Source organism: Acanthaster planci, linkage group LG01 (genome assembly GCF_054643075.1).
Source record: "Acanthaster planci isolate LZ-2023a linkage group LG01, COTS_SCS, whole genome shotgun sequence".
NCBI classification, from domain to species: Eukaryota; Metazoa; Echinodermata; class Asteroidea; order Valvatida; family Acanthasteridae; genus Acanthaster; species Acanthaster planci.
This window is the reverse complement of record NC_141777.1, coordinates 23,039,317-23,055,081: the sequence shown is the minus strand read 5'-3', so window position 1 is coordinate 23,055,081 and position 15,765 is coordinate 23,039,317. Positions and strand designations below refer to the sequence as shown.

The window sequence follows — 15,765 nt, the reverse complement described above, 5'->3', positions numbered from 1 at the left end:
ACATGTATGCTGCTTAATACCATACCAAGTGCTTAACTTGTTCTAAATAATAAAAAGGCACCTTTCTGTCATCATAACCCCTTTATCCTCTGCATGTTACTTCCACAGTAAGTCCCGAGGATATGACTCCGCTTGTCAAACAACAAGATGCTGCAGATTGGCTGAACCAGGAAGTACTGACCGTCACATGGAATACTGAGCTATTACAAGGCTATGTGGACGATGTTCGGGTCTCTGTCTATGCCTACGAAGAGAATTTACTCACAGGAGAACTGAAGTTCCCATTTGTGTACGCCCTGTACGGTGTCGCCGAGGAGCAATCTGTGCCTTACAGCGCCGGGCAGTTCAGCTTCATTCGTCCACGTGCACCTAATGGAGCCCAGTATACAGTCGGGGCCATCCGCGTGTCCCAGTATGTAGGACAAGATGAAGTGGCGAAGTAAGTTTGGTAGATGCGTTGCTTGCCCGACCACTGAGTGGCGAGAGTACGCAGTATAAGTCACAAGGACAACCTTCCTAACCTTATGAGTTTCTTTTGGAAGAATACAGAGCTTGGGACTGTTGGTCAATTCGAACCATTTTTTGTGGCTAACTTCACTGTTAGCCTTCGTTTTAGTTCCTTTAGTTCCAATCTGATAATGTTATAATTTCATGAGTCATCTTTTTGGCATTGTGAACTGTGGATGTAATGTTTTGGCCGGCAAACACAGAAAAAGTTTCAAATTGAGTTGAACTCAAATTCAGATGTTTGATAGTGGAATAATATTGACAAAAATGACTGCCACTGCTGCCTCTGATTTTTTCAAGGAACCTGCCGGGGATGTGGAGCGACATCCATAACCTCCACTGGCTCTACCCAGTTCCTGACCCTTCAGCATGGTGTGGGAATTGGTTGGAGGAGGCCCAGCTGGACCTGGAGTTCCTTGCAGTAACCGAGCCTTGCCCGTGCACGCTGACCCAGGCTCTGGTAGACACAGGCCGGTTCAGCGATCACCCTCTCTGCAATTCCCCAGAGAGTTGCGAGGTGTCGAAGCCCGGTGCCGTTCACTGTGTCAGGGTCGACACCGCAAGGTTAGTGCAGTGATTCTCCACGTCAACCTCTGGGATTTTCACATCCATCAAGGAACGTAGGCGGCAATAAGATAATGGGTTTCTTATGTTGTCCGAAATGTATTCGACTATGGTACGTGTGCGATGGAAGTCCAAGGATAATCTCAACATCCGTTTCCCTATGCGGTATGTCATGTGGGACAACTGGCATTAGCCAAGACTGTTTACAGGCTCCTAATAATCAGTAAAGCAGAAAGTAAATAGTGGCAAATTAATTGGTAATTTTTGAAAATTTTGGATGTAATTTCCTCAGCATGTTTGTAAAGTTTTAAATAAAACAAATCTAAACTTCCATTTTACACAAACGGAGATCATCCACGCTTTCGTTGCTTCTTTTTTACAGTGAGCTGGGAAGTGGGCAAGAGTGTTGCTATGGCAACGACAACAATATTCTGGACGTGTTAAAGAGTACAGGCGGTGGTTTTGCTCAGCGAAGACATCACGGGGGCGTTGCACCATATAAAGTAATAATCATGAAATGAGAGTTGACTAGCGACTTACAAAATTACTTTGTTGCTTCACTATATTTCTTTTTCAAATACTGCTTAAAGTTGATTCTTTCCGGTCAGTTCGATAAAATAATCTTCCTGTCCAGGTAGCTGGCCGTGTTCCTTACCTCTCTCATTGGTTAGCGGATATTCTTCCATTGGAGCACTGCTGTATGTTCTCGGAGTTGTTTTGTCGGATGTACAAATTGATGCGGCCTTCTCAGACCTGCGAAAACTACGAGCCACCCCGACCTGGTAAGCAACCTTTAGTATTTAGATTGTGCAGCAAGGAAACAGATGATACCTTATACGTGTACATGCCTGCTTGCAGTTTAGATAACATTATAGCGGTTGGGAAGTAAACAGAGCTGTAGCCTTTGACCTACTCAACCCTCCCTTTAGGATTTCACGGTCCCCGTCTTTGCTCAAACTTTTACAGCAATTGGAACTGGGGATCCCCATCTGTTTACCTTGGACGGAATAGAATACACCTTTAACGGCGTGGGTGAATACACCTTGCTGGAGACCTGTGATAGTATGCTGGAGCTCCAAGCGAGAATGGCCGTGCTGCAGCCAGGTAAATCCATTCGATGAAGAGAAATTTAGTAACCAGCCTGCATCCGAAAAGACTGCTGTGGTCGTACTAGAATATATGCCGATATGTCTTTTTTTGCATACACGTGTATCCAAATGCCGGCCGCAGCCAGACATTCGGACAGCAGCCTTAATGATTCCTAATAGTGCCACCGAAGTCTATTATTGAAAAAGGAACGGGGTAATGGGGAACATAGTCATATTGTGCTTTGTAGAGGTCCTGCGGCCTGCAGGGACTGGCAGTTCGTACCTCGGCGAGATCGTTCTTACAGTACAGATCATCAGCCGCGATAACAACGGATGACTGCTGATGGGATTCGGCTCTCCCGTCGAACAATTAACTGGGAATATAATAGCTATGGCTCGGCATTACACGTAGGTGACATTCTCATGGATACCTTTTACATTTCATACTGTTTCAGGTCAGAACGCAACAGTCATCACAGCTCTGGCGGCAGTTCACAGAAACGAATCCGACCAAGTCCACATTGAAGTCAGTGAGCGACGCGGCATTGATGTGTGGTTCCGCTCACGAGGGAACGAGAGCGGGTGGTCGATAGTCGATTTTGAGGAGACGCAAATCAGACGGGCCGAGTTGGAGGGTGAGTGCTTCAGGATCAGCATTATGGGTGCTGTCCACGAATTTAAATGAGAATTCTTGTCAGCTTGTTAGCATAAACAGTGCCCCACCCTTTCTTTTGAAAAAGGTGAAATTGGCCCCCAAAATTGTGAGATTGTGTAAATCATTTTCTGAATCAACTCCCTGGTTGTTCGGGCTTCCATTAGAGAGGGGAATAGCTAACAAATACAGTTGAAAATGGGTGCAACTTCAAAACAACTGGACGGGTAGGAAGAGTCCAAATATAACTGTCTCAATTAAACAAAGTTTTATTTACATGTCAACTTTGGGGGTTCAAATATCTAGGTTTGATCACAGTTAATTATAATTCAAATCTTTTATTCCTAAAATTCCTATAATTCCCCCCAAATCCCTAAAATTCATCAATTTCTAAAAATCTTCAAATTCCCTGAATCCTCCAATTCCCCGAATGCCAGGCAGGTGTGCGACCGTGGACTTGGCCTTCGAGACAGCACTCTGTGGTGCCCGCACTGGAAAAGGATTATAATTATTACTCGCACGCCCGCCGTACTTCCTTCGCGGGAATTTGTTATACATTTCCAATGGGCTGGGCCGGTCGAGCGCCAGGAGTATACTCGGGTTGACGCTAGTATCTCGCTCGAACGCACCTTTTGTGTGTGTGTGATACGTGTGCTTGGAACGTAGGTGCACTGATTACAGCTGCGTCCGATACTTGTGTTTAGAGTTGGGTCTAGACCTTCAGCAGAACCTTGAAAATAGCCTATACGTAAATATGTGCTAACAACATAGGCCAAGCTGTAGCTATGGTGGCCCGTTTCAGACACTACCTTAGGTGGTAAGCTACCCAGAATGCTTTGCGAGAGATTAGCGCGTCCCCCATCGTACATAGGGTGGTAAGCTGGAGTAAGATAATAACTCACCAAAATTGTTTTGAGGGAAGTCATCAAAGTGCTCAGTCAGTGAGTGAATCTTTAAAAGTTAGAGGACCTGATGCTGACGACTCAGCGAAATACGAATTCTGACACAGATGCATTTTGAGTCGTTCGGACGTCCCAACATGCAGACGTTCCAACGTCTTTGCCCCGAAGGTTGTGACTATGTGAATGTTACTTTACTGTGACAATTTTCAAGGGGTTGATAGCTGAAATGTTATGCAACTGCACTAATGAGTATGAGTAAGTCCTCGATTGCAGTCGACTCGTCAGTACATGAAAGTTGCAGGCAATTACTTGGATGGATTGTTTTGTATTACAGGCGTGACGGTTCTCTACCGGGAGGTAAACAACTCAGGCGTCATGGCCAAGAACATTCACGTAAATTTTAAATGTGGAGTGTCCTTAGTCGTGTCCACCGCGTCTGGGTTGCTCAACGTGTTCACCGCGCTGCAGGAAAAACTGAAGGGACGAACCAGAGGACTGTACGGCAACTGGAATGGAGACAAGAATGATGACTTTGAGAGACCCAACGGCACGGTGCTTCCGATCAGTGCAACGGCAGAGGAGATACACTATAAATTCTGTCAAAAGTGTGAGTCACCACATGTCGCGGCTTAGTGTATGACTGTTGAATCTTGATATTGCAATGGGGACCCCCTTATGGGGCCAACGCCCACCAATCTGGAAAGAGCACAAATTCAAGGAAACAAATCAAACCTGGCAGAATCATATTTTGGTCTCCATAACACATCAAAAAAGGAAACTAATAAATTTAATTCTCCTGGATATATAGCCAAAAAAACAAACAAAAACAAAAAACAGAAGAAGATATGGAATTGGCTGGACTAGGTCTCCGTGACATGACCTCTTATTTAAGAATTGAGCATAAGAAAAAATAAACTAACGTAAATTTCGTTGAAAATGCAGATTGACGGCGGCAACTTTTTACAAATAAAAACTGGCTTCAGCAAGCTTCTTCTGGCGAGACTTAATTATACAAAAATGACGAAAAACCGCCAGCAGAGCTACAGAATTGTCCCCAGCCAGAGAGTTCTTCGAAATGCTTCGACCATGCACTACCCAACGTGGGCCTTTATAAACTCAATGTGCAGTGATTATTTATAACAATGATCATGACCCAGCACCCATGAGAGAATGTGCTATTACAAAGAGCATGCCAACAACTGGAACAACTACTTTACGACTTAAAACAATTATCTTGACTCAGCACCCTGGGGAAAAGAATGTTGAATACGCAAGCATGTGACTTTAGTGGATAGAAATTAATACGAAGATCTTTTTTCATTGGAGTTGAATCATATGTAAAAACACATGTAGATATAATGAACTTTGCTCCTGAGCATTTGAACCAAGATATAGGACCGAGAGACCCACCTTTTGGCCTTTTTTAACCGGAATCTTAGGAATTCGTTACAGATATGGGGGGCGATATGTTAGGTAACAATAATCTATGAGTGTCTATAGCGTTTGGACTAATGATGTGCATTGGATTTGGTTGACTAGGTCAAATCCAACCGAAACAATACAAACGTAAACCGAATGTGAACCGAAACTTACAAGAAATCAGGGAAAAATCGACCGACCGAAGTCGATTTGGGGCCGGGTCGATTTCGGTTTCGGTTTCGCACAGCATTAGTTTGGCAATTGGAAACATTAGATCGTCTCATATCTTGCCGGGTACACTCGTGATATGCCCTTGCTACGTAAAGAGTACACCGTTTGGTTTTTCTACACGGAGTTCATCCATTGAAAGGAGATGGTATTTTTTGTATATTTTTCAGCATGGTTTGAATCTCAGAAACACATTTAGGCACCAATGTTTAATTTAGAATAAGCAAAGAGAATTCATAGGGGAACAATTAAACATTACTGGCAGGGAATGTTCTTATTCAATCACCTTTAACAGGGCAAATAGAGCAAGAGGATTCGTTGTTCAGATACCCGGCAGGGAAGGGTCCATCGGATTACAGAGATGAGTCCTTCATACCGGTCTTTTGGTCAGAGAGTGATCCCATTGACGAGAACGTTTTAGAGATATGCGGAAACGACACCCGCTGTGCCTTCGACTACGCTGTGACAGGCGATGAAAACATCGCCAGGGCTACAAGGGGAGCAGTTGCCAGCTACAAAACTGCCATTGAAAGTGCAGAACTAGGTATTGAAATCATGCCTGATAATGTTCATCACTGCACCAATGTGACACTATTGAATTGTTATTTATATCATTCACATGGCGCCCTCAATTGGGAGAAGTGTAGTCTATTGCCAGACTGCTAAGCACTGTTTTATGTCGAACTAAACTACAGCTAGTTTCTTTCTTCCTCCTGCTATCTGTTTACAGTGATATGTGGTACCCTTGGCGTGCCTCCTAATGGCAGGAAAGAGGTGTCTCGCAGCAGTGTTGGCGGTGTAGCTGTCTTCTCTTGTGACAAGGAATACACCTTACAAGGAGAAAGTGAACTGGTGTGTCAAGAGGATGGACAATGGAGCGGGAAAGTACCAACATGCAGGTCTACTGCTAAATCGCCTTCAGGTAGGACAATACTATAACAGGAACACCTTCACTTGATCAAATGAACCCTTTCACTTCTACATACTTGTCATCACTGTTCATGTCAGTTTGTTGAGAGGGACAGAATGAGGATGGTGGAGTGTAGGTGAGGGGAATAGGATTTCTCATCGTTTTAAACCTTGGTATCCATGTTAATTTTGGTGAAAGTCTAATCCGGTGATTTTGTTATAAAGCCGTGCAGCTACACTTTGGAAAAGAAGGTAAGCACTTGAGGTAAATAAATCATTAAAGATGGTTTTAGACTTGTGTTCCCAATTCCGCAATTTAGTACCAGGGTACTAAATACCATAAAAAATAAAATACGAGATGCTTTTGATGGTTTAGGTCTCCGAAGTTCAAAACTGTAAACAATAAACGCAACTGATCTTCCATGATTGGAATATGCAACTACCATGTCAGTGACTTGAAAGCCTACCAAAGTTGCCAAGTTTGAAATATCTCAAATCTGAAGTAAAAAGCCACGTTTTCTGAGCACTTTCTAAAGTGTAGATGGTTGAAAATTCTAATCTGTCTAGAATAACGCCTTATGCAATTTTCCGATGCCAAACTAAGCTCACGTTGTACAGCACCGGATAGGTTTGCCAAAATTGACTGATACAATCACATTGTTCATTCATAGAGCTAGTAACACATAGTTTATTTAATTCTGCCCAGATCCTGGCCTGGAAAAGTGGCAGCTGGCTCTCATCATCGTCGTTTCATCCTTGGTGCTGATTCTTGGGGTGACTGGAATGTTTGTGGCCGTTAAGAAAAGACGGTAGGCTCGAGGGCGGATCTATAGAACCATTTTCGGGGGCCAAATTCGTTTTTTGGACTTTCTGAGGGGAGAGGCTACATTGGGGGGGGGTTACATGCTTCCGAAAGGCAGGCAAATAAATTGTTCAAAATACTCTTTTCTCATTGTCCCTCCTTCCAATTTGTGTGTAGTGGCTGCTTCTATTTGATCATCCCTAGGGCTGTGGACTTTGATGTTTAGTATGCACAATAATTCATCATCCACAGACGACATGGTCAGTACCATTGCTGAGTAGGTGGTCCCTTCTTGCATTGTAAAAAATTAAAAAGAAATAGTACATGCACTGTATATAACTATATTTCAGCTTCATTCCTGGGTTCAATACTTTTTTACAAGAAATATAATTTTGGTCATGTGTTTGCGTTAGTTTTCGCTAAACTTAAAGCTAAAATAAATGAAACTTAGTTATGACATAACTTGGCTGAATGGAAATTCTAATTTGATTTGTTCCTTTGAACATCCCCAAAGTTGATGTCGTTCAAGAGATTCATCTGAACTCCTAAGGGTAAGATATCCCAAGCGCCTGACCCACATTGCTATTTGAAACCATTGTTTTACCAGACTAATTACGCACCTCATCATTTTACTCTACGGTTTTGTAAAATTTTTATCAAATTGCTGTTACATAAGAGAATTTAGGACCTGAGACGCATGCTATCTGGCCCTTTTGCGAAAAGACTGTAAATCTTTAAATGAAACTATGTTGTGCTACTTATGAATAATAAATATTTACAGCAGACATGATCATAGTCCACCGTCAAAGTCCTGGCAAAGAATTTGAGTATGCTGCTCTTAAATGCTACCAGGAGATTGGTGGGCGCTTGTCAACGACAAATTTGTGTCAAGGAAGTTTGAATTTGGCAAAAAGTCAATTATTCATTTGCACTTATCCTAACGAGATTTTAAAAACACAGAAATTGAAATACTGGTGAATAAAGCTTCGAAGAAAAAGAGGAAAATATACGACAATTTAGGATATTTTGGTCAGCTCCTTGTGAATGCGCATTCATTCTTGCTAGGTCAGTGGCGGTATACCACAGTGGCGTAGGAAGTCATGTTTTAGACGGTATTATGTTCGTTTACGTGCGTACACATTCTAATCATAGACGTTGATCATCGAGGGGCACTAGGGCCTAGAGTGGATTAAACCTCTTCAACTGACGAAATAGATCATGGAAATAACATGAAAGGTTTTTCTTTAGAGATAAAAAGAGGAATAACGGAACGTCCCTGATTAAAGGCTTTCACAAAGATCACTGCGTGTGTGCGTCAAGTTTTGATATTAGGAAATGGGGTGTGGTCTCTTAAATATCTTTCTCTGTATGAAAACTCTCCATTATTTACCTAGAAGATAGGATGATATAAAAAAAGGCCTAGTCCTCATTCATCCTTGGTACAGCAAAGCTATAGCTGCCTGTAGGGAGGGGTTTCTGTGTCAACGTATATAGATAATGTAGTACCTAATAATGCTCGCTAAATGAATTATGCTCATTACAGTTGCAAAATTGAAAATTTGAAAATGCAAATTGCAAATTGACTTTTGGTTTCTGTTCTGTTATTTTTTTTCTCCCAAATGTGATGTCATTCAATCGAAAAGTTCAACATAACTCTAGTACTGTTTTTCTCTCAAAATAGTCATTTTTAGTAGAGTGCTCTTATCATAAACTGCATTTAGCACTTATTTTCTGCTGCGTGGAGAACTTTCAAAACTGTTAATAAAATATTTCAAAATGTTCCTCTTTGACAGTTTGAGGATTAATCCTGAAACGCTGACTGGTACTCAACGATGGTTAGAATATACATTAGATAGATGCTAAATTATATACGTTTGTTCTCTGTAAGTAAAGGTTTTCAGTCACACCTAAATTACGTTCATTTATTAATAATATACTTTACTTCATTTTTAAAAATATAATTAAAAAAAGCTTCGGCCGTATTTATAGATTATAGTTCAGGCTTTACTCAATTTTTTTTTTCACTTTTTGCAACGGCCGCTGTAGACATAGAAGACAAGCCAAGCGTATAGGCTTCACATATTTTGAGTGCCAAGCTTGCTGTGATGTTTGAATAAATGTTATATGTGTGGAACTGCTGTCGATTTCTGTAAGTTTTTTATGCTTGAACTAAAACTTCATCGTTAATTGCTATTCAGAATTTTAAGAGTCAACCTGAAATTTAGCTACTCAAAACTCATTTGAGCAAGTTACCCACAAGCTCAGTCGCGCAGTCGAGGTGTTGTTGGTCCGTTGGAATGTAAAACTATCGTCCTTTAAAAGGAGTTATAACGAATAACTCCTTTCAAAATATTTGGTAAACCTTTGAATCATCCAGTATCCTGATGTATTTGCCGCCTTGCCTGTGCTTTCGTTACCAAGTGTGGAACGCAATTTGGCCATTTTATACTCACCTTTGCAACGCTAGTCATTGGAAAGCAGGTGGTATAAAACTGTAAGCATTCAACGCTGGAACTTTTAGTTGATAACCAGCAAGTACAACACAAAACAGTTTCTACTTTTGAATATTTTCAATAATTTTCAGTGTTGGGTTAAGTTCCTACATCTCATGATCACGGCCAGGCCTTCGTGCGGATGTACAGGCGTACATACAGGTGGGTGTACTTCTGAACAAACATCCGAAAAAGGCCTGCTCCTCAGCATGTCCAACCCTCACACAACCCCTTAATTCCCTGATCTTGCAGTCTCTTCAGTAAAATTCCCTCGTATTTACTCTAGATTACGCCAAATGTGGAACCAGACTCCGTGTGCGAAACTGGAAAAATCAGCACACCGGATAAATGGGCACGTTGCGGCAACGTGCTCAATTATGCGGTGCCTTCGTCCGGAAATCTTAGCACCCCGGAAAATTGAGACTGTGACACTGGGTAAGGGGAGTTTTGAGGCAGTTCCCGGAGAATGTTAAACCCGGGGAAGCGCAGTGTGAACACCCCCAATTACCCTGGTAATCCCAGGGTTGCATTTTGTAATAACCCCTAGATAACCCAGGTAACCGCCGAGTGCGAAACCCGCCAAATATATTCTGTCCACCTGATACACGGCTTGTCGAAATCCCATCTCAAGTTCCTAAAGCAGACAGCAATTGTCGTCTTATAAATGAACAAGCGATTTATTTGGCCCATGAAGGATGCGGGAGTTTCGGGATTTCAATCCTGGTACAACCTTCGGTTTTGCTTTTTTTATTTGACTTGTCCCGTACTTGATCTCGTGCACTTCTATAAATAATCGAAATGACAGTGAGAATATATCAACAGTACTTCAACTTGACAAACAAGCTCTGCTGTTGGGATGTTCTGCAAAGTCCAGGAGAGCATTTCAGTTCAGCTTCGAGACCCATGGCCGACTCGGATGCCTATTTAGGGGCCGTCTCGTTTCCCCCTTGCATTGACTTTGAAGATTTTTGATTGCATGAATAGGCAAGGATGGAAGTGTGAAAGGCCAAACCCCCCAAAAGCTAGAGGAGTCCTATATGGAAGCCGGTAACTGTGATACCTGCAAGTGTTTCTTATACGGTTGTGATACTTTGAAACAACTGAAACGAATCGTCATCACAGTCGCCGGCGTGAATACTGGCCAAGGCAGTTTAGAAACTTAATACAAACGACATGTATCAGAACTTCCACGAATATAGGGACTGCACTCTTTATTTACAGGTTTGAGAACAAAATTGTTTCACCCGATAAATGAACTGTAATTTTATGAATAACAACAGCAGCACCAACAACAAAACACAAGCAAACAGAAAAGCTGCACTGAATAAGTAACGTTGTAAGTTTGAGCCATTGATGTTCTTACGTGATGAACATTGCGCTCATTTCCACACGACTCTAAACTTCCATTACGCTAAAACTTCACAACTCCAACAACCTGTCGTTCGAAACAGCAATACCAAACAAATTTTATTGGGTCTTATGACACGGCATTCAATGTGCAAATGATGATTTCAGGACTATAATCATCGTTTTTGATTCAATGATTTATGCTTGGCATTTGTTATATGTGATTGGCATTAGCTGAACAAAGGCTCAGTCACGCTACATGTACCAATTCTTCAGGTAACAATCAGTGAAGATGGGTTTGGTGAATTGGAAAGGGTGTAAAAGTAAAGGGAGAGTGATTACGTTTTTTTCCCCCAGCTGTTAGGTAGTGGAATGGTTATTGAAGTTTGCAAAATAAACTTCTTTTTGAATGTTACGATCATAAAAACAAAAAATACATAAAGCAATCAGCATTAACATCAAACAACAAACGAATCGTAATGTACATAAAACAATGACAAAACAACACAGCACAACGGGGATACCCAGCACCTGTACATACTGCAAGATTGGGTTTAGCATCATCCTCATCCGTAGAATGTGGTCGTAACGGATTTCGACAACACATAAGATTTATGCCACCATTTGATAAAAACGTGTCAACAAAATGGCGCCTGATAATCATGTTTTCGATTGAAATGCTGTTTTATAGGAGGTATGTATTTCTTGAAGCTAAACTGGTGCTTCGTTGCGTTGCACTTGTTGTCAGCTAAATTAATTAACAGTTTTGGTTTCATATCTGATTCAGGAGAAAATAAGTATCTAAGCAAGGACGTCGTGCGCCAGTCATGTCACCATGCGTGCTTGAATCGGCGTAGACAGTCGGCAAAAGTTGAACACGATCCTACTTTCCTGGCGTCCGTGCTTTCGCCAATATCAAATAATGCCCATTATGACCGTTTATTGTTGGGGACCGTTTTGCGAAGCTCTCAATACGATAATCTCTCCCTCATGTACACTGAGTGTACCGAATGAGGTAATCTCAAAATAATGGGCCAACGATATGAACTTGATGAATTAAACAGTGTGGTTTCAATTGAAAGGTTTATCACCTTTTCATAGATATCTGCTTTTCTTCCCACAGTAATGAAAGACTTCACAAAGAAACAAACTCAATTTACTCTATGATGTGCTTGATAAAATGATACATTTCTGAGAAGCCTTCTTCCTGTTATAGTTCTTATTTATTGCAGTTTAAAACTAAGTTACAAACCTGTTGTTTTCATGCCTTATCGAAATAAAAATCTCTTCAAAATGCACTGTCACTTTTCATGATTTTTAAAAGGGCATCCAGATGTTAAAGTGATTTCACGTATGTATTTTTTAAAGTATATTTTCTGTAATATTAAGAGGTTAAATCTGCTGGGGTTAGGCTAAAAGAGGGTTGGGGCTCCTCAAAGCGAAGGTCTGCCCCTGCCCGGAAATCACCCAAAACCTTTTCAACTCTAAAAAAAACCGAGGAGATCTGCTCAAGTATGCTGTGTCCAAAAACACCAATTCAAAATAATTACATCAATAATCATATGCACACCTACTCTGATAACTCAGTCCAATTTATGACAGCTCCAGTATAGGACCAATGGTAATGTTCGTGTCTAAGACAACAAGTATGCAATGGCGGCAGCAAAAATCACACATCATTCACATGAATACCATCCAAGGCTAATTTTGTCACACTTTTTTGACAAACTAAAGAGAAACAAAAACTTTCCAACTTTTCAAAATTTAAAGGTATGGTTCCCCACGAATCTAAACATCAAAAGGTCAACTTCACGTCAAACAGAGTCATACCAAACCTTCAAAATCGGTAATTGAAGTCAAAATCGGGAATCGTTGAGACTTATCAACGAACATTCGACCTACAACTAATGCATGCGATGTAGACGCGCATCTGCATTTATTGCCTATGGCTAACAACTTCCCTCTTAGACTTTCAAAAACACAAGTTGAAAGTTGCACTTTAAGGAAAATATGGAGTCCTTCCGAGTGCCAATTTGTCATTTAATTTAGCCAAAGTACATCACACGAGCAATAATTAGTGACCCGGTCCTGATAGCAGCTGACCTTCACTATGTGGACTGGACGGAACAACTTTTGTCTTGCTCCATTTCTTGGCCACGACGACAACGACAGCAACAATTCCAACAAGGATGAGAGTGACCACTGAAGCAGTTGCGACAGCGATGATAGTGGCTTTACTCAGACCAGTGTCGATAGGACCGAGACTTCTCCTACGTGTCACGGTGGAAGATGCACTATGGGTAAAGGATCTACCGGTAGCTGGAACAAATCAAAAGTGTTAATAAAATATACCACAACAGAGTTTGACATTATATCATTTTATCAAGAGACCTGTTCACAAAGTCTGTCATCGTTGTGATGAAATCATCGCAAGAAACTAGCATAACACAGTCACATGTACACTCTATGCAGCGGCCTATCCTGGTTTGAAGTCAGAGGGGAAAGATGGCCAAAGAGGAGTTTCTGAAAATATTTTTATTCAGTTTTTTCCGTAAGCAAATCTTTAATCCCTAAAGAAAGTTGGTAGTACTGTCCTGAAATATTAGTGCTTTCAATTTAAACAAAGCGGTAACATGCCGCGCGCAGGGCCCTGTGGCATTGTTGAAAATCAGTAGCTTACCTGTGCTGGTTTCAATCATTGACAGCGGAAGAACTGCTGTGACAGAGATGGGTAAAAATACTATTATAAAAACTATATAAATGTAGACATTGTGGATTATTGGATTCTCAGAACAATTTACTGTGAACTGCAGCTCCATTTTTGCCGGCTATGTTAATGGGAGTTACTAAATACGTCGATTAAAATGTTCTGATCAAGATGTTCCAGATTCACTAATTCAATGGCTGCAAAATTCATGCTTTACCTATGTCACAGTTGCTCCCCGTGTAGCTGGCTGTACATCTGGAATGATTAAACATGCATGGAAATTGTATTGTTTAAAACAAGGGACGCAGTCTGCAACGTAGACATGAAAATCATATTTCCGTCTCAATGATATCATGAGAGATAGGACGCACTATTGTTTGTACTATTATATCTCGCCGAGGGTGAAAATCACCCTGACATTCAGCGACAAGATCAGCCCAAGTCCTGTATCGGTTGGGGGCCATCCATCCTCTCTCCATCATGTCCACAAGTGTAAATAAACCTGCGCTGCGATTGGGGAGGGTTGTCAAGTATGCTTTTCAAAATAATGTTAGAGCAGTGATGGTGACGCCAAACACAGACAGCCTCATTTTTTTCTTTGCAGTTTGTACGCTCTAGGAAGGATCCAGAAAGGGAAGGGGGCGACAGTTTGTACACATTTTGTGAAAGGAATGAAAACAAGTGGATGGCTCTTCTGTTATGGGAAGGTGGTAGGTACACGAGTGTAAAGCGAGGTCTTGCTCGTCTATTCCGCTTGCTGGTACAAGAAAAGCAACTGTAAGACGGTCCCCGTTCTGGGGTTCGTCAACATCGGACAAGTGCCTATCAAATGGTTAGATGTAGCCAAAATTAAAGGATTAACCACAGTGATATAATGGATGTTTATAATTTGGTGTTCAAAGTGGAAAGAGAGAAAGTATGCTATGAAAGGGCATCCAAAATCGCACCCACACTTCAAATGCAATCTTTTTCAAACCTTGGCAACGTACAGAGAATTAAGTGTGGTTGTCTTCCTCAATTATGATATCGTTATGGGGAGGTGTGAACCCTGGGAAGGCGTAAAGGGGTATGAACATGTACCCCAACGTTTTGACCAAAAGGTGTGGGGATATTAGATTACACTCCAATTTTTCGAACTTTCCGACAACTAGAATGTCTTGATATGTAAAAGAGAAAATAGGAGCACAAGTACATATGCTTTAAAGGGTCCGTTTGGTTGTAAATTTAAAGGGAGCAATTATGTGTGATGCCCAGCAAGCCCACTATTGGAATTTCTATGGCTGCAGTTAGGGGAAATTTTAAGTCATTCCCTCAGTCCTCGGCAGATACCCTCACCAATTATATCGTTTACTTGGAGAGTTTTGTTGGTTATGTACACAACTGCTTATGAGCCCTTAGCTGGACTAATAGAGGGCGCAATTTCCCAGCAACGCAGGCTCCTTCGGTAGGAACTGCACTTTGCTGGTTAACGAACGAATATGAAGAACACAAATGATGCTTCTGCATAGCATAACAAAATGATTAAACAAGTCCGACCAACAAGGCTCTTTAACTGATGAGGGTGTGCTTCTGCTCGAGGTGGAATGGTTACACATTTGTAATCTCCACGTTCGTTTCTTCTTGCATGCAAACTAAAACCCGTAGGCCCAACAGTGTGGAAAATGAGGGTCGCATTTTCAAATGTTAAAATACATGTTTCTTCGTATACCTTAAAAAGAAGGGGTTCGGCTTACATGCATTGCACCTCATCTTTAATAACGGAACAGGTAGCGCCATTTAAGCAAGAGTTGAGCTCACAGATGGGAGAATTTATTTCTGAAATAAAAACAAGACAAACAAAAGACACGGCTTTGTGAGGTATCACTGTGTTGATCAATATGTTCAAATGTGATGCTAATTTCCCAGCAGGCATAATTACATGTACATTTGTAATGACCTCTTTCCAAATAGTACTCAATCAGGGTGAGCAATTTTTCACATGAAAAAGTCACCGAGCTATGATTACCAATTACAATTGTTTCCATGTCAAATTCTAGGTAGACGGTGTTGTTTCCCGATGCGTATTTGATGATGGCTTCTTGCACCCCAGCCTCAGTTACAGTCGCAGATTCAAGGAAAAACAACAGATATTCTATGTTGATGCTCCCG

The 15,765-nt window shown here is 41.4% G+C and overlaps 2 protein-coding genes across 4 annotated transcripts in view; one reads left to right on the top strand and one right to left on the bottom strand.

Annotated features, from left to right (window-relative positions):
- LOC110978336 (sushi domain-containing protein 2-like) overlaps nucleotides 1-9,205 on the top strand; it is an 18,325-nt gene extending 9,120 nt beyond the window's left edge. For both annotated transcript variants that reach the window (XM_087146028.1, XM_087146025.1), the window contains 10 exons: nucleotides 109-439; nucleotides 808-1,071; nucleotides 1,454-1,574; nucleotides 1,706-1,853; nucleotides 2,038-2,175; nucleotides 2,615-2,794; nucleotides 4,048-4,320; nucleotides 5,656-5,904; nucleotides 6,091-6,282; nucleotides 6,976-9,205. In XM_087146028.1, the coding sequence (XP_087002154.1) occupies nucleotides 109-439; nucleotides 808-1,071; nucleotides 1,454-1,574; nucleotides 1,706-1,853; nucleotides 2,038-2,175; nucleotides 2,615-2,794; nucleotides 4,048-4,320; nucleotides 5,656-5,904; nucleotides 6,091-6,282; nucleotides 6,976-7,082 (2,003 nt within the window). In that variant the 3' untranslated portion in view covers nucleotides 7,083-9,205. The remainder of the gene's footprint in view (nucleotides 1-108; nucleotides 440-807; nucleotides 1,072-1,453; nucleotides 1,575-1,705; nucleotides 1,854-2,037; nucleotides 2,176-2,614; nucleotides 2,795-4,047; nucleotides 4,321-5,655; nucleotides 5,905-6,090; nucleotides 6,283-6,975) is intronic.
- Nucleotides 9,206-12,877: 3,672 nt separating this feature from the next.
- On the bottom strand, nucleotides 12,878-15,375 carry LOC110978411 (uncharacterized). 2 transcript variants are annotated; one of them, XM_087140223.1, is made up of 3 exons: nucleotides 13,835-15,375; nucleotides 13,591-13,626; nucleotides 12,878-13,229 (listed from the first exon to the last, which is right to left on the bottom strand). In XM_087140223.1, exons 1-3 carry the CDS (start codon nucleotides 13,887-13,889, stop codon nucleotides 12,985-12,987), a joined length of 336 nt encoding a protein of 111 aa, XP_086996349.1. In that variant the 5' UTR covers nucleotides 13,890-15,375; the 3' UTR covers nucleotides 12,878-12,984. The 2 variants fall into 2 exon arrangements, with proteins under 2 accessions (XP_086996349.1, XP_086996351.1); XM_087140225.1 differs by having other exon boundaries at nucleotides 13,591-13,623.
- Between the last annotated feature and the right edge of the window lie 390 nt (nucleotides 15,376-15,765).